This window comes from Musa acuminata, chromosome BXJ3-10 (assembly GCF_036884655.1).
Source record: "Musa acuminata AAA Group cultivar baxijiao chromosome BXJ3-10, Cavendish_Baxijiao_AAA, whole genome shotgun sequence".
NCBI classification, from domain to species: Eukaryota; Viridiplantae; Streptophyta; class Magnoliopsida; order Zingiberales; family Musaceae; genus Musa; species Musa acuminata.
In genome coordinates, this window is record NC_088358.1 from 17,051,647 (window position 1) to 17,078,740 (window position 27,094).

The 27,094-nt window shown below is 38.0% G+C and overlaps 2 protein-coding genes and 1 pseudogene across 5 annotated transcripts; 2 read left to right on the forward strand and 1 right to left on the reverse strand.

Moving 5' to 3' along the window:
- Positions 1-133: 133 nt before the first annotated feature.
- On the reverse strand, positions 134-13,079 carry LOC135650605 (uncharacterized; annotated as a pseudogene).
- Positions 13,080-16,099: 3,020 nt separating this feature from the next.
- Positions 16,100-19,495, forward strand: LOC135586881 (uncharacterized). Its single transcript, XM_065169716.1, has 6 exons — positions 16,100-16,427; positions 16,733-16,829; positions 17,246-17,421; positions 17,510-17,576; positions 17,674-17,732; positions 19,214-19,495. Exons 1-5 carry the CDS (start codon positions 16,311-16,313, stop codon positions 17,688-17,690), a joined length of 474 nt encoding a protein of 157 aa, XP_065025788.1. The 5' UTR covers positions 16,100-16,310; the 3' UTR covers positions 17,691-17,732; positions 19,214-19,495.
- A 368-nt stretch (positions 19,496-19,863) lies between these two features.
- On the forward strand, positions 19,864-26,998 carry LOC135651204 (uncharacterized). Of its 4 annotated transcripts, XM_065171105.1 has the most exons (8): positions 19,864-19,929; positions 20,020-20,113; positions 20,239-20,279; positions 22,536-25,418; positions 25,520-25,834; positions 25,917-26,208; positions 26,438-26,545; positions 26,624-26,998. In XM_065171105.1, exons 4-8 carry the CDS (start codon positions 25,134-25,136, stop codon positions 26,755-26,757), a joined length of 1,134 nt encoding a protein of 377 aa, XP_065027177.1. In that variant the 5' UTR covers positions 19,864-19,929; positions 20,020-20,113; positions 20,239-20,279; positions 22,536-25,133; the 3' UTR covers positions 26,758-26,998. The 4 variants fall into 4 exon arrangements, with proteins under 4 accessions (XP_065027177.1, XP_065027176.1, XP_065027175.1 ...); XM_065171104.1 differs by having other exon boundaries at positions 20,020-20,279; XM_065171103.1 differs by having other exon boundaries at positions 19,867-20,113.
- Positions 26,999-27,094: the final 96 nt, after the last annotated feature.

The following is a 27,094-nucleotide window of genomic DNA, read 5'->3' on the forward strand; positions in this document are numbered from 1 at the left end:
ACCTCCAAACTTTCGAGGAGGTGCCTCAAAACAACGATAGTAAAAGGCATCCACTTAGCACTCAGTCACTTCTGATGATCACTAATAAATACATCACAATGTAATTTTTGTTGACTACGACGTATAACAGATATATCTCAAATCATCAGATGATTTAACATCAAAAGTCATGCTGTAAAACAAAATTGTCCAGTCATAGTCTATGTTAGCTTGAGAAATTTAAAAAAAAAAAAAAAAAAACAAAGCAATTAAAGATTTACAAGTTATCTAAATACAAATAATGACACTGTTTATCAGAATATTGACATTAATGGCAAAAATCCTACATATACTGGAAATTTTTCTCTCACTCCTTTTTACCTACTTTATACACTCAACAACGAGGAGGAACAAAAGAATCGACCGGTAATTCCTCTCTAATGATTAAAACAGATTCTTGTTGGTATCAAACCGATGGCCGATGAAAGAAAAAATTGCAGTCAGTTGCATTTCTTCTTGCTACATGCACTTGAGGTCTTTAATCTATTCAAAGAAAACAAAATTTCTTGAAAGAAACAGCAGAACTCACCACCATGCGACTCCTGAGAACTGCAAACTATTCCATCTCATAGAAACTCACCAATGTGTCGAGGGTGTAAGATCAATACTAATTGAGCTCAGAGCATTAATTTTCTGTTGATATGCCTTGAAAAACTGATGTGTCTCGTTGGTCATGAAAACAATGCCCGCGCTGGTAACAACTCTGAAGTACTCAGGGAGAATACCACGATACGAGCCTCCGTATCCTTTGGTCCTAATTATGTGCTTGAATGTTCCCAAGAGGCCAGAATTATATACACAAACCCTTCCAGTTGTCCCTTCCGAATGCATTCTTTGTCTCATGAGATGCAATGGTGAATGTCACTGCAAAATCATATTGCATATGTAAGCAAAACGGATTCTTACTGATCTGACCAAAGAAGACATTTATGACTAGCAAGGAAATGTACCAAGTTTAAGTTACAAGTAAATATAATAAATATTAGAGTTACGATGCAAAGAATCTTCAACAATAAAAAATCATGAAACCATGGAATCCATAGGGTCGATTCAAATAGAAGTTTGGTTACGCGTTTGTGCTCCAAAACTTTCAATCAAGGCACTAAAAGATAGATCTGTGAGTCTAGTTTCCAACGAAGTATGTTTTGCACAAATCAAATTTTCCAACAAGGAGTTATAAACAGTTTAGTATCGAAATGTCAAAAATTACTATCCCTATTTTGCAGAATCAGTAGGGTCAATTAAAACAAAAGTTTGGGCAATCATTTGAACTCTGAATCTTTCAATCAAGGTATAGAATGAAAGATCTACGAGTCTATTTTCAAATAAAGCAAGTTTTGCTCAAATCAGAATTCGGTACAAAGAGTTATAGCAAGATCAAGGAAGATAGGTCATAAATCTCGAAAATTTTATATTCAAAACTTTACATCTAAACGAGAGGGATATCAGATGCAAAGGCTAGAACTCTTCAAATTTCTCATAATCAAGGTAAAAGCAGAGATTAGAATTGTTGTAGGAAAGGGTTAAAACACTTGTCTTTGAAAGATTAAATCCCAAATGAAAGAAACTGCTCCAAAACCCTATACCCAAATCACTTCCCCTTCTTCCCTTTCTTTTCCTCTCTTCTCCACCGATTGCTGTCTTCTCAGGTTCCTTAAGAACGAAGGCACAGATAAAAAGACGATGGAAGATATTTTTCTTTTTGTGCTTTTTGCAATTCACTCCTTATATCATTTATATTTACAAATAGATCATCATATTTTACAAATAGGTCCTTTGAGCCCACTCAGATAATTAATAAAAAAATATCCTAAGAAAATAGAATCATTCCTCTAGTTGATTTGGAAGCATCATTCTATTGATGAAACTATCTAGGAGCTAGAGGAGGAAATAAAAAAGTTTATCCTCATCTTTTCATTGATTTAGAATCATTCCTCTAGATATAATAAATTTAATTTTTTTTTTTTACGTGGCCCGGGGGGGGGGGGGGGGCGGGAGGGATGCGGGAGTGTGTAATATCCCTTATTTTTGAAATGTTTTATAAGGACCTAATTATAAAATTTAAGGACTTATTTGTAAATCTGAGGACCTATTTGTAATATATAAGGACCTATTCGTAAATCTGAGGACCTATTTGTAAATATAAATGATATAAAGATTTACAAAAAACATAAAAAGATAATATCTTCCACCGCCTCTTATCTTTGCCTTCATCCTTAAGGAACCTGAGAAGGTAGCAATTGATGGAGAAGAGAGTAAAAAAGGAGAGAAGAGGAGAAGAAGGAAGAGAAAAAGGATTTAGGGCTTAGGGTTTTTGCTCAAAATTCTCTTATTTAGGATCCAATCTTTCAAATACAAGTGTTCTAACTCTTTCCTACAGTGATTTTTAATCTCTGCTTTTATCTTAATTATGGATAATTTGAGAGATTATGGTCTTGCACCTTATACTTATCTCGTTTAGATACGAAACTGTAAACCCAAAATTTTTCGAGATTCTGACCTTTCTGCCTTGTTTTAGCTATAACTCTCTGTACCGACTTTCAATTTGGACGAAACTTGTTTTATCTGAATGTAGACTTGTAAACCTTTCTCTTGATAGCTTATTTGAAGGATTTGGAGTAGATTTGTCTACCCAAATATCTAATTGAATCGGCCCTATGAATTTGATAAAACAGATACCGTAATTTCTGACCTTTAGTTACTAAATTGCTTGTAACTCTCTGTTGAAACTTCAATTAATGAAAAGCTTACTTCAATAGAAACTAAACTCGTAAATCTTTCTTTTTATACCTGATTTGAAAGATTTGAAGTACATATGCCTACTGAAACATTTATTTCAATTGATCCTACTGATTCTGCAAAACAGGGATGATAAATTTTGACCTTTCTATACTAAATTGCTTATAACTCCCTGTTAGAAACTCAAAACTTTACAAATCTGGATTCATCTAAAAATAGACTAATATAGCTTTCTATTGATACCTTTCTTGAGTAATTTGGAGCATAATTAATTGTCCAAATAATTCATGCAATGTGCCTCACAGATTCTATCAGAACAGAACTTTAACCAATTTTGCCTATTCTCGTTCCATCTCTTTGAATTTAAATTTATCTAGAATTCTTCCTTCAATTGAGCCTTATATGAGTGCCTTAAACTCTTGCATGCTCGTCTTTAATTCTTTTCATATCTAAATGCATTATGCGAAAGTTTATGTTTGCATCATATTGTTTCATATAGACACATGTATGTTTTCGTTGTTTCGCATATGCTTCCGATATGCGCCAATTTTATTGCTCACAATGTCCTTTTGTACTATGGTGTTTATGGGATAATGTGAACCTTTTTCCAAAAATAGGAAAGGGAGTTATGTTTAGAGCCCGCGATGCTCTGTCGGCCCCCTTTAACTTCATCCAGACGTGAGTGGATGGAGCTCCCAAACATGGGAGACTTATGTTTGGTGGTCATTCAGAAATTGATGGACCATATTATGTTATGATCCCACTTCACCCTTTGTGTTTTTGATATGATATCCAAAGTATTGCTTAGAGTTTTTATATACGCTTTGGATAAAAATGAATGCAACATCAAATATGACTTTTGAGCTTATGTTTCTTATTTGGTTTTTCGATATGCTCCAAAATATTTCGGAGCATATCAATGGCATATGCTCCGAAATATTTTATATGTCATTTAATATTTCATATGGAAAGCTATTCAGATTTTGGACAAGGCTTGTTGGTTGATATATTGTGATTGTTGTATAAGCCTATTTTGTATATAATGAAATCTTGTCGAGGAATCTAAATTGATGTATCATGTAAAGGCTTTAAAAGGCCTCTCCCGTTTGAAATTTTGGAATGTTATGTTTAGTTTACGATGATATGAACTTGTGGTAAATGGTTGGTTTTATGGTTGTATAGATTCTTATGCTTGTGGATTTATAAGTGGTGGTCGATGATTTTTTTTTTAGTTAAACTTAGGTTTTAATAAATGTTTAAGTGATGTGGTATATGATTATATTGCACAAGTTTTATAGATGCGAATAATATTTAAATGTTCTTTCAATGTCCTTAAAAGTTAGTTTGGATTTTGGATTTTGGATTTTGGATTGTGAATGAACTATAATATTCTTGATTTAAGATAGGTTCATACCTCTTGAATGTGTAAATTTGGAGGGTGTGACAGAAGTGGTATCAAAGCCAAGTTTCGATCTTGGGACCTGTGGATTATAGGCCCACTCAGATCATTGATAATAAAGAAAAGATCCTAAGAAATAAGATCATTCCTTTAGTTAAAGTGATTTGAAAGCATCATTCTATTCATTAAACTATCTGGGAGCTAGAGGAGAAAATTGAGAAAGCTTATCCTCATCTTTTCATTGATGGAGATATAATGAATTTAGAGGACACTTGTAACCCAGAGAGGAAGCATAGGGAAGATAAAATAAAAATAAATTAATTGGAATAAACAAAACATGTTTCAATAGAACAAAAAAAATTTCTATACGTTATCATAACTCTATCCACATAATAAACAACATAATAAAAGGAGACCCAACTATCATGCTACCAATTCACAAAGACCTTTCAAGTTTAGAATCTCTATGCAGAGTTGCAGACTGTCCTAGACTTGAAAAAACAGATGTCAATTATTTTTTACAAAAAAAAAAAAGTTAGCCCTTATAGTCAAAGGTTAAATTTATCCTCATCGGTTTCTCTGTCTCTTGCTTTCTATCTATTTCTACATAAAACTTGTCCTATGTCAGCTAACTATGCTATAAAACATTAGCCACAATCAGATAACTACCGGATCTGATTTAGTTGCATTTGAATACTACCATTGCTATCTTGTTGAACAGAAATATAGTCTTGCAGTTTTTAACAGCAGCACTGTCCTGGCTGCCTTTGACAAAAACCCTAAATCATGTGGCAGGCCTTTCAGTCTACTACAGATCTTTTTCCTGCCTACAGTTCAGCCATCATGCATATGCCTAGGAAAACCATGCATAAACACATTCCAAATTTCAACAACCCAAATCTCTTACTGTTGATTACATCTGACTAGTCATCTTAATTAAACCATTTTTCCTTCAATTATAGGCACATAAATGATTCAATGTTTGCCACAAAGAGAAAATATACAGAATAACCAAATACTATCTGAAATCTGAAGAAAATAAACCTCAACTTCTTAAAAAAATGATCAGGCATGTCATCTGGCTGCACCAAATAATTTGCTAGACTATATAGCTTCATTTGGGCACACTAGATCACTTATCTGGTCACTCTGACATCAAACTCAGTTGATAATATTTGACACATACACATTGATGAGACATGGTCAACAGAATGACAAGAACTTAGTTGTACCACATCACCATGTGAGTTAAACCATTATGTAACATATAAGTCAATCCATAGCAAAATCAAAGGTAATTTTTCAAGTCCATGATTAAATGAGAAAATAGGTGCATAACTTCATCCCAGTAAAAACAAGTGCCACAAGCACCCTCAGCCATACAGCTAAAGGAAAAGGGTATACCCAGTGCATGAGACTCCCGCTAATGCGACATTTGGGGAGAATCAACGTATCTCTAGATAGATAAGTTGTTTTTTAACTCAAACCATGATTTTATAGGTTATAAAAGAGCAACCTTATCGTTGAACCAAGACCCTGTTCTCAAACTTACCTCAGCCTTACAAGTATATTTCAAAAATAACACAAGAACTTATAAGAATGCATTCTTATGTTACGAATCAACAATCATAACATAAGAAATAATATGAAGTTATTGATGTATAAACTATAAGCATAAACTTATTGATGTATCCTCATATGAAGATAATGGCAGTTAATAAGAAATAATATTCAGCCGTAACATGTATTTGTTTCAAATGATTATATGCCCAGATAGACTACATAGATCTATAATTAGTTGCTTTGAAATCCTCAAAGCTATGCACTTAGGCACTGGCATTTTACATCAACATGAATTAATCTTCCATTCATAATCATGACAGGTTGTAGTATTAAATTTATCTTATTTCTTTTTGAACTATTCTAATGTCAAGGTGGCCTCTATGCTGCATTATAAGTTTGTTGGCAGTATACCTGTTGACGATGCTATACCAGTAAGACTTCCACAAGACAAACTAACCAAGACAGGAGAATCACATGGCCTGGTGGCAGAAAAAAGAACAGTATGCCAAAAAAAATCATGTTAATACTAGCAATCAAATGGAAAGATACTATCAACATAATTTAAAGTTTGCATCTTATTAATATCACAGAAACTCAATCACATCTAAATTTGCCAGTGAGATCTCAAAGTTTCATAAACAGAAAAGCTGATTGCTAGAATAGATCCGACACCTGCAGCACAATACTGGTCAATAGCAACCAAAACATGACTAATGTATTACAAAAATCAAAATTAATCAACCAATTAATTTTACCAACAACGTTGGTCCAAGTCCCTTGTATAATCCTCTCATGCCCTCATCCCTGCAGATGGCATACAGAGCATGTGAAATGCCCCTGTAGGACATAGCATTTGTCTGCACGTTTTCTAGAGACAAATTTGTTATATACTTGAAATCCTGCAATTCCCAACTCCAAAAATCATTTGCAAGTCATAGCATTACAATTTACAGAAGAACTCTCAATGTAATGAGCAGAATCTCTTTTCGGTTACAACAGCTATTACAGTAACTGAGTAGACCCACTGACCAAAACTAAATATAAAACTAGAGTTACGATATATCAAAGCTCAACCAAATTTTGAAAAGAGGAGAATTATCCCCCATATCCTTAATTGCAAATGAAGATGAAATTTCTTATTTTGATTTTTGCCTAATTCAATAAATAACAATAACAACAACAACAAAGCTGTAAGTCTTAACTATTTGGGGTTGGCTTTTGCATCATTCAATGTAAACCTAAAAGTGACTTCTCTCTTTCAATTCTCATCATCATTTTTAGGCAGAAAGTCAACTTGCCTTGACAGACAGACACAATGATGTATGTTTCAACTCAAAAAACCTTAACATTCCAAGGTTACTAAACCTAATGGGTTCAGCATCCTCAACTCCAAACCTTAAAATTAATGGGTTGGACATCCTCAACCCCAACAGTAAATCATCAAAATAAAAGTTTAAACTGTTCCAAACGATATTATTATGAAAAATACAAAAATTCTGTGATACAGGGATGAAAAGATAGGTGGTATACACGAAAAAATAACTATGCTTACCTAGTGGCAAAAAGTATAATGTGACAAATAATTAGACAGAGAAAAAAGTAGGTGCAAAGTGAAATGTAGCATGACCAGACAGGAAAACATATACTAAAAGACAATTTAAAACCATAAAGATTAAAAAGTGTACTTCAGATAAATTAAAAATGCAATTCAAATAAATAATTCTTGGACTCCGGAAGGCCAACATGATAAAAAGTTTTTTATCTTTAAAAAACCACCTGGAATTGAAATTTCACCACCTATGTGAGATTAAAAGTGGAATCCTACTATCATATAATCTAGTGATACAATTACCTGAGCTGAAGGACGTGTCCGACAAGATCCAATGGATATGTGACGTATGCAGCTGTTATTCCAGCCAACCTCCACCAAACAATCACAGGCAGACATCTGCACCCACACATTCTCTATGCTTATCTAGTCCAGGAATCAATTGCAATACCTAGATAAGCACAAAGAGATAGAGAGAGAGAGAGAGGGAGAGAGAAAGATCAGATGTGAATGTAAAACTTAAGATATATCATGCTACTAAACTTTCATACTTACATTCCTGTACCGTTCATAAGCATAGAAACTTATGGAAGAATAAGGAGCGAGGAGCAATTGTCACCAAATTTCCTTTTCAAAATGCACTAAAACCTTCTTCATAAACAATACGAGAAGCCTAACGTCATATGCTAGATTTCCTTGGATTGTAACATCAGAGGTGCATTCCTTGCACCTATATTTTGGATGCCACAAGAAACAACAATGAGATTTTTTTTTATAAAAGTTAAGGAAAAACTGGATGAGTTTGCATGTTAAAAATGATAAGTACTTTTGACTTGGAAAATACAGGGAAGTAGCTATAAAAATTTTTAAAAGAAGCCATGTGATACTACTAGAGACAAAAGAAAAGAATACTTCAAGGGAGCGAATTAAAACCCACTGAAACACTTAAAACTTCAATAACTGTGTAGGAAATGACATCCAGTAAATCGGATGAGTTCTTAAAAGTTGGGTCATCAAGTTATGTATTAAGCCTCGTAAGTAGCTTTATACAACCTTCAAGTCTGGTGATATTTTGACCAAATTCTCCATATTTAAGATCTTCTGGACATTGCTGTATATTGTCAAACATAAAAGTTTTACATAACCAGTATACACAAAAATGCAATGACTACATGTCTGGAACAAACAACCAATTCATGTCATAAGTTTGCTAATATAAGTAATACCACTCTTTGCTCCAATAAAAAAAAAAGCAAAACAAAATTTTGATTCCAACCAAGATGGAGATTTTTTTCCCAATCTGGCATCTACCATAACTGTCCTGTTCTGCATGTGCAGAATTTGCATGTTTCCTAACCCCATTTGTCCTGAAGCATCGATTAGATATTAATAGGTGGTCATAAGCATCCAAATGATTTATAATAAGACAAAGGTGAAATCATTGAAGCAGCAACTTAGTGATAGTACGGACGAACTCTCACACATTTTCCTCTGCCAAAATTTTAGGTGTAACAAGATCACCCTAGTAGTTATAGCCTCCATTGTTAGGAAAAGCTATTATAGCGGCATAATTTTTTTCTCTCTCTGTGTATCAAAATGGGGTTCCTCACCAAAATACCAACTTGTTACCAAAAGCAAATATTAACCAGAGTAGCATAAACAGTAGAACAATGAATCAATCACAAAGTGAGATACCGAATTTTTTACGTGGAAAACCTAATGTGGAAAAAACCACAGGATCATAAGCCACTTCAAACTTCCACTATCACCAATAATGATAACAGGTTTACAATAAGTCTTCTCCAGAATAATTAAAAGATTATAATAACATCAAGAACACAAATCTTGGCTCAACAATAACGTATCGTCATCATAATAGATGGATTTCAACAAAGGAAAGATTTAGGTCTCACCAAGTGGGTATAGCAGAAAAGCATCTCAGAGAGGATAAACTGTAGATCGGTAACGTTAAGATTGTAGAGCTTATTGCAAGGATTCTTCACATAAAATTTAGACTAAAACCGATAAAGTTTAGCCGCTTGATCATCTAGCAAAAGCCTCAAAACCTTAATTTTCTCTCTCCTCTTCTCTCTTTGTTCTTTTTTTACGCCGCCACAGTTTCCCCTTCGCATGGCTCTGTTCGCACCCTTCTCACGTCGCGCACACCACTGTTTCCCTTTTTCTTTATTTTTTTTCTTTTTTTTAATAAATCAGATTTGGGGTCAATGCCCAAATCAACCAGTCCAAGCCCACTTACGGGCTGGACCCAACAATTCTTCCCCTTCAGCTCATATAGTGGGTTGTACTAAGCCCGCTTTTCGCCTACATGCTTCAAGCTTCTCCTTAGACAAAGACTTTGTCAACATGTCTGATCCATTTTCATCGGTATGCACATTTTCCAAATGTAATTATTTCATCCCAAGCACATCATGAATCCAGTGATATCTTACGTCAATATGCTTAGATCTAGAATGGTATGTTGAATTCTTGGAGAGGTGAATGACATTCTAACTGTCACAGTAAATAATATATCATTTCTGTTTCAAGCTCAATTCCTGTAGAAACCTTTTCATCCACAAAGCTTCCTTGCAGACTTCAGTAATTACTATGTATTCTGCATCTGTGGTTAGCAACACAATTCTATAACTTAGACTGCCAAGAGACTGCTCGTCCTGCAAACGTCATCAAGAACCCCGAAGTGAAGTTCCTGGAATCAGTATCACCTGCCATGTCTGCATCTGGAATCAGTACCCCTCTAGCACAGGTTCACAACTTCCAAAACATAAACACAACCTAGAAGTACCTCTTAGATATCTTAATATTCATTTCACTGTTGCCCAATGTTCCTTACTAAGATTAGAGAAAAATCAGCTGACAACTCCAACCGCATGAGTTGACAACCCAATTGTTGGGTCCAGCCCATAGGTGGGCTTCGACCGATTGATTTGGGCATTAAGCCCAAATTTGATTTATTAAAAGAAAAAGAAAAGAAAGAAAAAGAGAAAGAGAGACGTGCGCAGGTGGAAGAGGTGTGCGAATGATGAAACTATAGCGGTGTAGAAAAAAGAACGAAGAAAGAAGATGATAGAGAAAGTTAAGGTTTTGAGGCTTTTGCTAGACGATCAAAGGGCTAAGCTTTATCGGTTTTGGCCCAAATTTTATGTAAAGAATCCTTACAACAAGCTCTACAATCTTAACAGTACCGATCTACAATTTATCCTCTCTGAGATGCTTTTCTGCTGCACTCATTTGGTGAGACCTAAAATTTTGTTTTTATAAAATTCATCTACGGTGATGATGATATACTATTGTTAAGTCAAGATTTATATTTTTAATGTTATTATAATCCTCTAATTATTCTGGAGAAGATTTATTGTAAACTTATTCTCATTATTGGTGATAGTGGAAGTTTAAAGTGGACTATGGTCCCGTGGTTTTTCCCGCATTGGGTTTTTCACGTAAAAAATTCAATGTCTCACTTTGTGATTGATTCATTGTTCCACTGTTTATGCTACTCTGGTTAATATTGCTTTTGATAACAAGTTGATATTTTAGTGAGGAATCTCAATTTGATATACAAAGAGGAAAATTATTTTGCTATAATAATTTTTCTAAACATCCATAAGTAACATCAACTCACGTCTATATTTCTAGATTCACGGAACATAACTGTTAGGATCAAGAGCACTAAGAGGGAAGGGGGGTGAATTAGTGCAGCGGAAAACTTTCGAAGATTTAAAACGACGTTCGTACGATAAAAACACTTTCGATGAAAAACCGTTTCGAAAAGTTCTTCAACTTAAAATTAAGCGAAGTACAGTTGAAGAAAAGCAATGGAGGCAGTTTGCAGTTAAGATAGAGAGCATAATGTAAATGCAAACCGAGATTTAGAGTGGTTCGGTCAATCTTGACCTACATTCACTTTTGGCTTCCTCCTCCGGTGAGGTCACTGATGTCCACTAGAGGCCTTCATTCAATAGGCGAAGGTCAACCACCCTTTTACAGCTTTACTCCTTTTGACGGGCTTAGGAGACAACCCTTACAAATTTTCACTCCTCTCTTGAATGATCAAAACTTAGATGAAAAGATGGGGAAGAAATTTTGGTCTTTTACAACACTTTTGAGCTCTCAAATTCTCAGAATAAGATCAAGATTTCGGTGCCCTTTCATGCAGGAAAGGGTGGGGTTTATAGAGGCCCCAACTGGTTTGAATTTGGAGCTCAAAAATGTCATCTTCCGGATTTCCGGGGTTTTGGCGGTACTACCGCCATAACTGGGCGGTACTACCGCCTGGCATTACTCGGAGACCGAGCACAGGCGGTACCACCTCCTGACAAGGGCGGTACCACCGCTTGGCATTGCTCGGAGACCGAGCTCAGGCGGTACCACCGCCTGACAGGGGCGATACCACCGCTTGACATTCCTGGGAGACTGAGCTCCTAGGCGGTGCCACCGTCGGCCAGGAATTCTAGGTCCGAATGGGCTGATCCATTCGGTCCAATTTGGGTCTGTCAATGGTTCAATTGCCCTCAAATTAAGTTAATGGGATCACATCACATTCCTAACTTAATCTACAAGCTAACTACGATATTTAAGACATTAATACTGCAACTTGTTCCGGTGCGTCAATCGTTTCTTCCGATGAGCTTCCGGCAAACTTCCAACGAACATTCGACGAACCCTCGGCGATGCTCTGGCGAACTTCCGGCAAACTCCTGCACTTGCGACGACCCACTTGGCGAGTTCCGACGAGCTTCTTTGGCAAGCTCCTGGATTTCTCGGATCTGTTCCCGCAGAACCTCCGACGACCGTCCGGACTTCCGTCGAACTCTCGAACTCCCAACGTGATCTTGGTCTTGACTCTGGCGCAACACTTGCTGCATGTCTTACTGCCATCGTAGTTAATCCTGCACGTGTAAAACAAACTTCGATCTAGACAATTAATACTAAGTATTAATCAAGTTGTCCGGCATGTCATTGGTCCCTCGACGCTTCGTCCGATTCTTCGACGCATCGTCATCTCTTGCGGCCTATTATCCAATCGGCCAGTTGACTCCGCAACTCCGATATCCTTGGCGCAATATCTGCTCTTCTTGGCCCAATACCCGAATCCATGACCCGAAGCCTTCTGTCGATACGTCGACCAATCCACCGATCCGACGTCCAATCTTCTGACATATTCTCCTCCGACACAATTTAATTTTTCCTACTTTAATTGTCTCATCCTGATCGAAGCATCCTGCATCACTCAAAACGTAGATTAAAACATCAACACAATTATCAATTTGTTTCATCATCAAAATACGAGATTCTAACAATACCAATATAGATAAGAGCAAAAGGTTTCTGACTTTTCAGTCGCCAGATAGGAATAATAGCAGCGAGTTACCTGGAAGAGGATAGTGAGACGAGCAAGAGGGGCGGTGCACCTCTTGCTGACGGCCGCGGCGACCCCTCCAGCAATAAGGTGCGCAACTGCCGATGCTGCCGCCGCTGGTTATTCTGCCGCGGGTCGTGCGTGGCATACCTCCGAGCTCCACCGTCGACGGCACCTACGCCGCCGTCATGCCCACAAGAAAGAGCCATCAGGCCACCGCCATCCAACACAACCCCCACCGGCGCCTCGGTCTGCATCTCCGTCGGCCGCTTCTCCTCCTCCTCAGGTACCCTGTAACCGTGGCTCGCGAACCCTCGACTGATGCCGGAGTAGCTCCGGCGTTCATCTGCGACCCCGCCCGAATCCTACCGAAACCCTAGAACAGAATTCCTCGCACGTCGTCGCTTCATTACCACGTCGAAGAGCGGAATCAATAATTTCCTTTATTATTATTATTATTATTATTATTATTATTATTATTATTATTATTATTTCTCCTTTTTCTTCTTCGTTTTATTGTGGCCTATTTGCCTTGGTTTTTTCCCTAGCTGTACTTCTCGTTTACCCGAGTTATTTACCCGTATAAAATGACGGACCACGTAGGATCCTTCTTTTGGGCCATTAACATCTCCAATCAAGTGAAAGGTAGCCAAAGTGTAAATTCTGATAATATAATTAAAAAATAATTTTTTTATTTAATTTTAGGTGAATTCTCGGAAAAGAAAATTTAAGATGATCCTAATTTTTAAAAAAATTTATTTTATGTCAGTAATTATCTCATCCTCCTTGAGCTATTGTTGGACCCAAGAGTATCATTCCATCATTATATAACCTATGGGTGCCACATGAAGGGGGTCGACCAACAAAGCTAGCTCAAGACATAAAATGATTAGAAGAGGATAGTCAATAAAGTGGAGGGGAACAATCGACGAGGTGAATGGCGATGTTCAATAAAAATAGGATGATAATTTAAAAAATAAGATTATTTGAGAATTTTTTAAAGTTAATAATTTTTGAGCTTTTGTTAATAATTTATCCATTAATATTTATAAGATATATTTAAATATAATGGATAAATATTATTTATATACCTCAAAATATAAGAACGCTTATAATTGCATGGTTTTTGGTGGTCGAAGAAGAAGATCATTACAATTTTTTTTTTAAAAAAAAAGTATCACATCATATTAGGTGTATATGGGTGTTTGAATTTGGGATTTACAATAATATGATATCTCAATAGGATGTCGATCCAATTTGAATATATTTTATATCTTATCCAAACGTGATCCAAGTCGATGGAGCCATACATATACAAAAAATCAAACATGTCATCGGTTCTTCTTCATGAAAACAAGGTAAAACATTTGTTGCGGGTCACACTCGAGCAATCACTCACGCATGGCATATTCCAAGAAATGATGATCCTCTTTTTTTCTGTTTTCTGGACGTCATATTCCAGGCGATGGCACACGAACATTATTGTTATGCGTTTCGGTGCTTTGATTCCTCGAGGCCCCACGGCTGACGCGGACAACAGCGACGCTGAATGATTCTATATTGACTTCATCGTGGGCTTCTTTCGTTTGGAGATATTATGGAAGATTGTGATCATGGGGTTCATAATACGATCAGGTAGAGAGACATTATTTACAAAGAAAAAAAACTCTTTTCAATAATTATAAAAATATTATTATTTATATAAAAATGAAGAATAAGAAAAATATTCTCTAACTTTTATCTCCATCACGATTTCTACGTTTGCATCCTTAAAAAAAAAATATTTTCACACATAAAAATAAATAATTTATCTCTAACTCTTTCAATGGACTTTGCTCATGAAAGAAGAGGGGACAAAAGAAATCTCTTTCCAACAATTCTAAAAAGATTATTGTTTCTATAAAAATGAAGAATAAGAAAAATATTCTCTTGCTCTTCTACTATACAACGTCTTCTAATTTTGAGTATCAAATTAGGGTTACGATCCAATTCTCTTTCATTGTCTTGAATACCTCATCTTACAAAGCATAGGATCGAAATGGGAGCACATTTACATTCGAAATGCATATTGATTTGCTTGATTACAATTGGACCTAATCCCCAACTAAAATATTCATTTATGTTAACAAAGTGGATAACACTAATCCGATCTGAGAACTGATGACGAATGGAGTACAATATCCATCCATCAACAACCACATAAATGACAAAGCTTCCTATTCCGTCGACGACGACTAGCGCAATGACGGCGTTGTGGAAGATGGAAGCACATCAAGTCTTCCATCATGTCCCATATGTGTATTATTCATGCATGAGCACACCTACCATGTCCATGTCATCGAGTAGATATTATTAGAGAGAGAGAGAGAGAGAGAGAGAGATCCTGCGGTCACACCCCTTTTATCCATTTGCACACCACCAAGAACTTCTACTTGTCGGCCACATCCTGTCTTGGGCGCTTTGACCGAGCGCCCATTTCGCTCTTATCCACTCTTTATATTATATTATATTATATATATATATATATTTATTTATATATATACATATATGAGAGCTAATTTAAATGAAACTTTTTTATATACTTTTAATCATTTTTTCTTTATTTTTCTTATAAACGAGTCCAGATATGAACTTGTCCTGTTACAATGTTTTTACATTGTACTATAGTGTTTTTGGTAATATTTAAAAATATACTGTAACATAGTACATAAATATTAAGTTTTTAAAAACTAATAGATGATAATTTAATTTCATAAAAGTATTTTTAATTATAAATTTCGCACCATTTTTCCTAAAAAATAAAAAAAAAGATATTGTTGCTGATTACATTGGTATTTATAAAAAAAGTGAAAAAACATAAAAAGAGAGAAATTTTCTTAAGGATAGATTATTGGTATTTTTAAAAAATTGCAAGACAAAAATACATTTTAATGATGGATAGATTATTGAATAAAAATTCTTCCTTTTTTTTTTGAACATAAACTTCTACATCTATACTTTTAGATATTTTAGTATTTAATATATTGTTATATAAGTGATAGATCTGAAGTTCAAATTCATAAGTAAGCATCTTGTACACTATTTAATATAACATTTTACAAAAAAAAATATATATTAATTTTTTTGGTTATAGAAAAATATCTTTCATTTTTAGGACTGAAAAAAGTAGATTTAATCTGTAAACAGAGAGACATTATGGTATTATTAAAAAAATATGCTATGTAATATAATGAAAATTAAGAGCACTTCGGATGAGTAATTAACCCTTAATTATTGTTTAAAAAATTTACAAGATAAAAATATATTTTCACGAATTTCTTTCGGATTATTTAAAATTTAAGACTTGAGATAAGTAAAAAAAAGAAGAAGAAATTGTAGATATATTTAGGAGGGGATCTCGAAAGATGTAGTAAGAGACTCTGAGAGAGAGAGAGAGAGCGAGAGAGAGAGAGAAGGGGGGTTTAAATGCGAGCACATGGTGTGGGATCGGGGCCGGCTGTCCTCGCTTGGAGCCCTAATCGCCCTTCACGTGTTCCTCCCTCCCGCCTTCGTCTCGCCTATTAATACCTCATCGTCTCCTGGGGGTGGTTCGCCAGAGAGAGCCCATCGAAGTGCGCAGGCAGCGGAAGAGGGAAAAGGGCGTCATGGAGGGAGGAAAGAAGCAGGACGCCGGTGCCCCCGCCAATTCGTCGTCCTCCTCCTCCACTTCTTCTTCCTCGCCCTCCGGCTTCTTCAGCAGTGTCTTCCCTCCTCCTTCCACGGTACGTGGTGGTTGTTCTCGATGAGCGATCCCCTTGTTATTATGAGCTTTCCTTCTTCGATTCCGGCTCTTCGGTGATGGGTTTCACGACCTGTGTTGGGGTTTGTTTGTGGATCTCGAGGCTTGGGATTATGCTAGGGTTGTGGATCGAGTGCGTGCTTTTTTGCAGCTCGTGCGTCGATCGTCTCCTAATTAATCAAAAAATTTTTTTTTTGTGGAAATTGAATCAATCGTTCTCTGTGATTGAATCAATCGTGCTCGTAAAGACGAACCCTAAACGAATGAGTTCGATCTACGTCGTTGCAGGTGATGGCTAAGGATTCATCGCAGAGTGACTTGTACTGGACCTTGAGCAAGCAAAGGGCGGATGGTTCGATCGGGAACGCTCAGGGCGCGGCAACAGGTCCCTTAACATAAACCAACTCGTTCCCATTGCTCATGCCGATTAGGGTTTTGATGCTTTGTGTTTAATGTTCGATTAGCCGTCTCTTGTTTGTTGCGTTGTCATTGCATAACTTCTTCTTCTTCTCCAACAAAAATCAACAGATTTAATCGACATATGTAAGCTCAGATGGATGTGGTTCTGATTAACTATGGTGTTCGAGGTAGTCATATGACGGCCATAACATTCACTTTCACCCGAGTACTCCATTATTCTCCTTTTCCATTACCGGAAAGAAAACGGACCAAACGTTTTGTGTCCACTTATGCAACTCATAGCTGACTGCATCATCTTCGAGCATGGCTGAAATCTCAATGTTAGGTTTTCCCAACTTTTTCATTCAATTTGACCTGGAAAAGCTAAATGTCCATGTGCAGATGGCAAATCACAGGGAAGTCCAACCAAAAGGCAAACAGCACGGGGCAAGGATGGTAAACCAGTTGATCCCGGTCAATCTGAAGAATCAGCCTATTTCGGTTCATCTGTGCACTATGGGGGTCGTGATTTCTATGTCACTTCTCCATCCAACCAAGTCTCTGGAGCTCCAAAAATTGTAAGCGAAACAGAAAAAAATAACAAAATTAAATTGGAAGCCATGGTGTCTAACTGTTATAGGCAAATTTACTTTCTAATGCTATCAGTATAAAGCTGATGAAGGGGATGGTTCGGGTGACACAAACATTGCCAACAGAGGTGAATGGTGGCAAGGTATGACAGAGATTTATTGGCTAATGTACCATGCATTCAAGAGAAGAGCAATTCAATAATTTTTTTCTCTGTTTATTTTCTCCTATTTCTCACTCAGGTTCCCTGTACTATTGAAGACTAATTATGTCAGTGTGCTTTCCATTATTAAGGAAGAAGGTATTTCTGAAGCCATGGGCTCTAGTTATACAAATTTCCCTTTGTTTATATAAATTTGACTAATATTCATTGGACTGTCTCGAGCTATTGATGAATAGTATCATTTTTTCTTCATTGGACAAGTGATCGCATAGAATTCCAGCACATTATGGACACAACAAGTCTGTCCTAGCGACTCGTGAGGGACACTTAATTTTGAACCTACATGGTTTGCCTCTGTTTTAGGTGTCGGGCATTGAATTATGTAATGCATTAGTACTTTATTCAGGGATAGAGCATAATCACCATTAATAACTATTCTTCCTTGTTCAAACTTCAAAATATTTTTTTGTTGGTCTTTAAAAGTAGTGCCCCTCTTTCTTTTTATTATTTACGTGTTCTTCATATATGGCAGATGTGAATCTATCAAAAAAATAAAAAATCCTCAAAGACATGATTGCTTTCTTTCTTAGGTGATATTGGTTAACTGAGCTTTGTATGTTTCTCAAATGATTGAACAAACCAGAACATCTTCTCTTAATGTGGAATCCTATAGACTTGATATGATTGAAGACTTATTAGATAAATCTTGTAATTATCTGAAAACACCGAGTGTCTTATTTGCTGTTGCTTCGTCGTCGGAAGAGTTTTGAATTTGTAACTTGCAAAAGATAGCCATAAGAACCTCTGAAGTTTCACCATCTTTTTGGAGTACATTACTTACTGCTTGACTATTCTGAAACTGCATTTTGTTGTACATTATTATAAAAACTTATCTTTTGAGTCCATTTGTATAACAATGTTTCAGAGGGTTGATGCATTTGCTGAATCTTTTGTGCAACCTTTTTGAACCATAATGACAAGCTAGCTGATAGCCTATACAAGCTTAAAAACCAAACATGGTTTTTGTCTTATGTTCCATTGATTGTGGAGGACTGAATTATACATGTGGAATGCATAATATTTTCTCGTCTCATTTAAGGGAAAAGAAAAAAGTGTACAGCATTTTTCTTCACTCGTGCATACCATTTACTGTACTCTGGCTTGAACCATGGATGACATGGTGATCTTATTAGCTCAATGTCAATGATGGCTTGTCTTCTGTCCTAATGTTGTTTCTGAAGCTACAAGTTCCACAACAGATGAACAAAGATCTGAATAGAGTACTAATTCAGATGTGATGAACTAAGAAACAAAGTGAGATATGAATTAGAGTACTACAAGTTGATAAGCCTTCATTCATCAGATTTGTTGTATTAAACAGAACCATATTAGGCGATCACATTTTCTTGATATGGCATCTCCCAGAAAGTGTGCTATTGTCATACCCCAAAAAAAATTCGTGTGCCCACCATCTTCTTCCTGGTTGTATAAACCCTAGAATCATTACACTGAATAATAAAATGTAAAAAAAAAACATCTAGCTCAAAAAATACATCTGATTCTATGAGATTTGTTGCTTCAGCTACTCTAATTTTCACTGTGCATTCCTTTTCTGGCAGGTTGTTGGGAGAGCTACTGCCATTCCGGTGATCGGGTCGCATCTGGTTTCTTCCTACAGGAGTCCTCTTAAGCATCAGAGGAAGTCTGGTTTTGATTTGTTTCTTGGTGTCTAGGTTGGCAGATTACAAATATACTAGTGTCTTTATAGAAGTATATTCTATATGTGGTGTTTCTGGCCTTTCACCTCCAGCTTTTATTGTAGTGAGGTTGTAAGTTTGCTCAGAAATGTATCTTTAATACACAGGAATAACATATAAGCAGGTCTTTTGTTAAAAAGTCAATTCCTGATAGTTCGTCCTAATTTGCAAAGAGATGATGAAGAATCGGTTATTTTCAGTATCCGTGCTTATTCCGTCGGTTTATGAACCGAATATAAATAATTACTCAAGCAATGACGAGTTTGGATGTGTAGTTAATCATATGTGAAACTGAATTGATTAAAATTGATGGATATTATGTCTTATCGATAAATACAAGGAAAATAAAGAAAAAAGAAAATTAATTCTATTATCGTATATTCTTTCAATTTTTTGATATTATTTTAGAAATTAAAAAAAGGAAATTTTAATTACATTAAATAGTAACGCTATATCGGATGGATCTCCCTCTTATATAAGAACTCGGTTCATTATACGATTGTAACTGCCGTAGGAAGAGGATCGAAAAATGGCGGTGAGGAGGGGAAGCAGAAGGAAGATCGATCATCGTCTCGAATGTTTCACTTTGTCTTTTAACTCTGATCTCCAGGTGGTTCCTTCCTCTTCTTGATCACCTGTTTTTCGATGGTCACAATGCGTCTTTTTAGGTCCTCATCTGCCGTCTGCGAATCGAGTGGGACCGAGGCCGCGTTTGCGTGTTGATGGTCCTGAGGACCACAAGGATGGAAGAGACGCACCACGGTGAGCGATGCGCCCGCTCTTTCTTTTTGTTATTGCCAGTTCGGCCATGTCGCCGTTTCTTCTATAGAGTGTGTGACATTGCGTACGAAAACATCGAACCATGAATTGGTTGGCATCGAATTCAGGGAAGGTGGGAAGACGACGAAGTTGGTGAGTTTTGCCAAAGGTGCCTCCTCAGTACTCCGAGATTTGAACATGTTTTAGTTTTAATTAGCCCTAATGTCTGCAAAAACATTTCCATACAAGAGAGTATATAACAGATTGGTTGGACATTGAACTGGATTGATATCTTAATGTGTGTAAAACATTTCATGCTAGAGGATGTAGATCAGATTGTCTGGACATTGAACTGCATCTCTATACATTAGACTGCCACTATCTTCTTTCTTGGAGCTGTTGCTGCTTCCATCATTTCTAGTTTCTACGATTTCATGGGTTCTTAGAATGTTTGAAATCACCCAAGCAAAATTTGGCAGATCATGATTTCCACAGCAGTTTGTTTGCTTGTCATACATGCTTAGATCTAGCCTACGCATCCAACTGATCTGCCAGGATGGTTTTCCTTTTTTATTTTATTGAAACGAAAAGATGATTTCCATTAATCATAGAAAGGTGATAGACCGACCAAGTGGTTCTCCCCAAGAAAGCTAACTGATGTACATTATTGTTATTAGTAGATGTAGGTATAAAACAAATATTGATAATAGAGAAGGATAAGCCCAACAGTCTAATGTTATTTAAAATAGCCTTCAACAACCAAGGTGTTATCTGCCAGGTCAGTCATGTTCCATATTAGTGTTAGATTTTAGATTTGTGAGTGTGGTTGGTAAATTACGATCTTCTACCTCCTTTTTCTTTTTTCCTAATGGGTAAATATTGATGAAAACATGAGAAGGAATTGATTGTTGAACTACAACAGAATTAAGTTTTGAAAGAAAATTAGGAGTTTAAGTCTAATTAGATTTACTGTTTAAGATCCATATTCTCCAAGGAATTCATGTGGGACGGAGTGTGTTAATCAAGCTTACTGGACATGTTAGACTCTTGTGAACTCGGGCCTTTTAGCTAAAATCTATGGCCTTTTTATGTTACAAACAAGGATATGAACCTCTTTAGAAGAGTGAAGTTAGAGCAGGTTTTTGGGATAAGGATCCAAATTAGAAATCATAGTAACATTCAAACAACAAATTACATTGACCGCACCTCAGGAAAGAAGTGTGCTACAGTGGTCCTGATCATCTGGACTTTTTCGTAGCATTCTTAGCAGCTTACTGAGCGAGTTCAGCCAGAAATTTTGGTATTCTGAATCATTTCTTAATATAACTATAAATTTGCACAGATGTCTTCTCTTCAAGCTTTCTTTTATTGAGTTTACATTATATTAATCTGAATATGCATTAGACATAAATCTTCTTTAATGTTTTGAGTTATTATGCAAAATTTGCTTGAGGAATCCATGTTGAGCCAATCTTGAATAACATCTTAGAGCATGGATTGGCCTCAAAATAGCTTTGGCACTAAATACTCAGTAGCTAATCAGAGTCAGCTTGCAAGACTCCCAATTAGTCCCATATCAGAAGTGGGCAAAGATTAAGATTGGCTTCTAAAGGTCTGATAAATGTACTACAATAATTTTAGTTTAAATATTTTTGTAAGTGATTTGGACTAAATGGAGTTATAGGCCAGTTAGCCCATCAAACTCGGGTTGTGATGTTTGGTATCAGAACCGACATAGTATTTGGGCATGGTGAGGGGGCTCGAGTACGAAAAGGCTACTTGTTGATAGAGTCAAAGAACTCGTCACGGTTTGGAGCCACCATTGGGCTACGCCTCATATGCGCTATGCTAGGGTTCGATCTAACTCCAGCTTAAGCATTTTGGTCAGTGATTTAAACCAAACAGAATTATAGGCCAGGTAGCTCATCAGACCTGAGTCATGACACACCTATTGAATATTTAGCTTGGCTCGACTGGGTCTTTGGCCTGATTAGAAAGTGAGGATGAGCACAAGGTTACTGAACAGGCTGATAAAAGTTATAGTGTAGCCAACATGTTTTGACCTCTTCATTTGAGTTCATTTGTTTTTTCTCTTTACCCCCCGGTTGTAATTCTTTGTAATTCTTTTCTCTGGAGACAAATAGGGTTTTTCTTCTGGCTTTGATGAATGGATTATTTCTAATTACTCATGATGTCCATCTGCCACTTTTCTCGACTAGTCTTTTTTAATTTCATGACGTGCTTCCATTGTCTTCTAAGCTATTTAAAACGAAAAAGCTTTCTTGAGATTAGTCACTGTACAGAGTTATTTCTCATGTTGTGATGATCTCTCTGTTTAATAGATAATATTTGACATTTTCTGACAATATTATAATTGTTACCTGTGGTTGCTTATTGACCCAATATTTGTTTCTTCTTGTTAAAGCCATTTGCTGTAGATTAGATGGATCAGTAAATTCTGGACATCCAGCTGAATATGGAAACGGCGGACTTTTGATTGACAGTATGATTTGGTGCTGGACTTCATAATTGCTGATGAGCATGTCCTGGTTTTTCTGTTTTCAGCATTCCTCCTATCAAAGTTGGTATCTGGATTTATGGATTATCAATAGTTTACAAGAAGACCCTTGAATTGAAAATGCTCCCAGAACTCTGAAGAATGCCTCTTTGGGCTAAACAAACTTGAATTGCACAACATTGGTGTATAATTTCTACTTTGCTGCAGTGGGTTTGATGTCACTGTTCCACATGCCGAAAAGAGGCACAAATAATTTATTTAATTAAACTATGTAGCAGCAAGATTTGAATGTTAAGATTGGATCTGCATCATTTTATAACACATAACAACAATAAGAACAACAATGACAATGATAAGTCCTAATGTCCCAAATGTGAAGAATGATTCTTTGCAAGACTGGCTAGGTTTCTATTTTCACCTCCAATAGCTGCCCTCTATTTTCATTTTATTGTTTGTATATTTGCTGGTAAATGTGTAAAGCAAAGTCATATGAAAAACAAATATGGATCTTGAAAGAAGGAAAACTTGATGGGATGTCCTTCATTTCTTATTCAACTTTGTGGTCAATTCTGCCAAACTGGTAAAATAATTGTTTACTGGCCTGAATTTAATCTAAAATAGAAATGAGCCCACGAAAGAAATAGTGTTGCTCCGAAGCTCATAATTTGTTTTTATTGGTTGTCATGACACTTCATCTTTTTTTTTAGTGAATCTGATATTTATAGTGTTGCTCCGAGGTAAGTCCTGTTTTTATTTTTTGTTCTTACCAGTTGCTAATTCCTTATTCAATCAGTTACAGAAATTGTAGTCGATGCTACCCATGAATGGTAGTTGATTGGGAATGCTCATGTTGAATCTAAATAATCCTAAGCTAGGAAACATGTGCCTGGAGCATAACTTTAATCTGTAGGTTTTATGGCAATCAGGAGCATCAGTCTTGCTGCTGAACTTTGGCTAGTTGCTAACACTATTCTTTTCTTTCATCAGGAAATTTCTGGATTGCAAATTTTCTTCAACCGAATTTATTTTCTTGCACAGGAATATTCTGGACTGCAAATTTTCTACAGCCTGTGCTTACAGGTCAGACTTTTTGATTGGAATTAACTGGCCATCTTTATTCAAGTCACAGGTTAGATGTCTTAGCTAATAAAAGCTTTATGTTCCAAGTTCTAAAGAATCTCTCTAGCCTTTCTTTGTCCGTTCACTGTCCAGCTTGCATCTCACTTTTACACGTTATAACCACTTCCTGCGATGATTTCGGTCTTGTAGGAAGTTTATGTTCTCTTTCAATCAACAATGTGCAGTCACCTGATGTGTTGTCTCAGAAGTTATACAACAAATATCATAGAGGTTTTGCGTCTTAGTTTTAAATGGTAAGATAACCGATAGCAGTAAATGTTTTTTCCCTTTTGTTGATCTTCAAAAATTGGGTAAGGATAAATATTCAGGAGTTATACAACAAATATCATAGAGGTTTTGCATCTTAGTTTTAAACGGTAAGATGGCTGATATCAGTAAATGTTTTTTCCCTGTTGTTGATCTTAAAAAATTGGGTAAGGATAAATAGTCAGGAGTTTGCTATCAACAATTGAGTTCTTTGCTTAGCTAACAACCTTCACCTACTCCACTAGAGGGTCCTTAGCTTATCTTTTGGTTTTAGGTTGACATACAGGAATCGATCGGTTGTTTTGGTGAGCAACTCTTTGGGAGGTTTTTGTTTGATGTTGACTTGACATGATCGAATCATTTGCAGGACGATTCCTTTGTCGGATTGGGAATCTGAGGGAGTTATAGAAAGCCCTACTGGACAATCATTATTGGTGTCCAGGAGAAAAATCTAGCATTTGATTTTTACCATTCAGATGCAGTTATACACGTCATAAAATCTAAACAAATCAGCTTCATTACTCACTTCTGGAGAACTGTAAATCCCATTGATGCATGTCGGTGTCTTAGACTTTGAATTGTGCTACCCTAATAAAGGCTTAGGATGAATCATTCTAATATGGTAAGAGGTTTCCAACTGATCGAATGAATAAAAGATTTAAGACGAGATACGTATTATCAATCTTGTACTCAGAGAACGAGCCGACGCCAACCGGATCGGACTGTTCGGTGAGAGACCATTTAGGGTTTCTGATCACAATGTCCCTCTTCCCCCTCCCCCATAAAAGAGGGAGAAGGAGTGAGAGCTGCGGACCCATCGACCCGCCACCCTTTATTGCCCACCGCCCCTGGACATTCTTCCTCTGAGACTCGGTTCAAAAAAATCTCACGGGGAGACGAAACCTAAACCTTCCGTGATCTTTCGGGACAGAGAAGGGAAGCCCCCATTTCTCCTCCCTACTTTGTCTCGTTGCTGTTCCTTCCGTCATCCGCAAAACCCACCCCATCTCTCCCCTGCTATTTTTAGCCCTTCCGACGACGCCAGCAACAAGAAGCGCTCGGTCGAGTCGCTTTTCTGACTATTAGTCGCGGTCGCTGTCGTTGTGGTCGTTGTCCTCGATGGCGAAATCGTACGGAGATGGAGACCTTTGGCTGCCTCCGGAGTTCCTCTGCGCCGACTTCTTCCGCGAGGGCGGAGAGAGGTGTGAGGCGGGCTTCGCTGGGGCTTGCATCCCATGCGAGTTCGGGCTTGGCTCGAACCCGGAGTCGCCTGTGGAGTCGGCGACCACCGGAACGGAGAGCGACGAGGAGGACTATATGAAAGCCATCACCCAGCAGATGGCTCGCTTCTTCCTCCGGAACGACGACAAGGACGCCTCCGTCACGGCTCCGAGCCGCGCAAAGGTAAAGAATATGTGGCTGGTCGTTAGCGACGAATCATCCCCTGGGGCTTTCCGCCTCGAATGTGCTGACATTGGGGTGGTGGGGTTTTCTTGACGGCTCAGGCTATGGCGCGATCGCCACAGTCCGCGCCGTGCACGCGGTCTTCCTCGAACAAGGGAGGCAGCGTCAACGGCCCCACGTTGGTCTCGTCGCCTCCTCTGGAGCAGCGAAGCGAGGAGACCTGCGACCTTCTCGACGAGGCCCCGGGGCAGATGATGCGGCTGAGGCGTTTTGGCGATCTTGGCCTCTGCGACCGTCGGATCCTTGGCCCGCTCATGAAGCAGTCTCCGGCGATGTCCACGGCTTGCAAAAGCGCCAATGCCGGGTACTATGACCTCGGTCCGGTTCTCGCCCATCGTCAACTACAAGCAGCTCATGTTAGTCTCAGTCTCTTCTTCCGTTGGTCTTCTCATGTGATTTTTGCTCCTATGATCTCTGACCTCTGTTGCTGTCTGCCAGTTTCATCACCTGAAGCGGCAGCAAGCAGCGAAGCAACGACTGTCGGCGGCGTGGGGAAGGCAGTGCAAAGCCAGAGATAGCAGCGTGGGGTACGCCGAAAGCCGGTGCGGTCGGCCTCCGGATCCGTCCGCCACCGCGTGTCCTCCGCTTCGAAAGCCGCAGCATCCGCCGCCGGGATCCGGGATGCGCGCCGTGTTCCTCAACAGCTCCGGCGCCGGGAAGGAGTCCGCCGGCACCGGCGTCTTCCTGCCCGGGACCGCCAGCAACAAGCTGGCGCCGCGGAAAAAGACCGGTAAATGCGCCGCACGACAAGAATCTCCTCTCGGATTCTCTTGTCGTCATGCCTCTGTATTCCTCTTCTGTCGTATCTAGCAAGCAGTCAACATGTTGGTCACTAGGTCCGCTAATATTTTGTCGGCGGTCGGCGTTCATTTCTTTCCTAACTTGAGGATTCGACATTGTCCTCACTCGCGTCGCTCTTGTCGACCGTGTGCTCTTCCCAACTCATGGTTCCTCCACAGGTTGTTCGACCGTGCTGGTTCCTGATCGAGTGGTTCAGGTGCTGAACCTGAGGCTGGAAGACTTCGCAGCGCACCCACGCTTCCCCGGCGGCTTCGTTCTCACTCACGGTAACTGCTTTCTCTGTGCGATCGTATCAGCTTGCCAAAAGCGTTTGCCTTGCTGAATGGAAGTGTTGTCTTCGACAGAAGCTCTTCTCGGGCGAAGCAACGCTGCGCTATCACATCAGAAAAAGAACCGCCACTTGAATTGCCAGCCGCCGACCGCTGTGGCAGAAGCAGCCGCCGACGAGATTAGACTCCCTCGTGACTGGAGCTACTGACATCAGTGTAGTGCTTACTGTAGTATTTAGGATTGGGCGTAGGACAGCAGTAGTAATAAGAAACTTATGATGGAATCCCTAAGGCACAACAGTACGGCAGAGCTAAAGCTAGGGTACGAAGAATAAGTTGTAGTTGTGATGTTTTCTTGGATTGTTTTTGTATGTAATTTGGTCTTTTTATCTACCTTAAAACAAACACCTGTGTGGCTAAGAAATAAGTAGGAATTCTTTGTGCTACTTCATTTATAGACGGTTAGTCTCTTTTGTGTTCCAGATGGGAAGCATCGCAAGCGAGTTGGGCTTTCGATACGGTGTTATGATTTGATTTTGCTGAGAT

What these genes read in the sequence shown, in the direction of transcription:
- LOC135586881 (XM_065169716.1), top strand. Translation starts at nt 16,311, where the DNA reads ATGGAGGGAGGAAAGAAGCAGGACGCCGGTGCCCCCGCCAATTCGTCG. An exon ending in CGCTCAGGGCGCGGCAACAG is followed by an intron (nt 16,830 to 17,245) that starts GTCCCTTAACAT and finishes GTCCATGTGCAG; the next exon opens with ATGGCAAATCACAGGGAAGT. An exon ending in TCTCTGGAGCTCCAAAAATT is followed by an intron (nt 17,422 to 17,509) that starts GTAAGCGAAACA and finishes TAATGCTATCAG; the next exon opens with TATAAAGCTGATGAAGGGGA.
- LOC135651204 (XM_065171104.1), top strand. Translation starts at nt 25,134, where the DNA reads ATGGCGAAATCGTACGGAGATGGAGACCTTTGGCTGCCTCCGGAGTTC. An exon ending in CGGCTCCGAGCCGCGCAAAG is followed by an intron (nt 25,419 to 25,519) that starts GTAAAGAATATG and finishes TTGACGGCTCAG; the next exon opens with GCTATGGCGCGATCGCCACA. An exon ending in CGGCTTCGTTCTCACTCACG is followed by an intron (nt 26,546 to 26,623) that starts GTAACTGCTTTC and finishes TGTCTTCGACAG; the next exon opens with AAGCTCTTCTCGGGCGAAGC.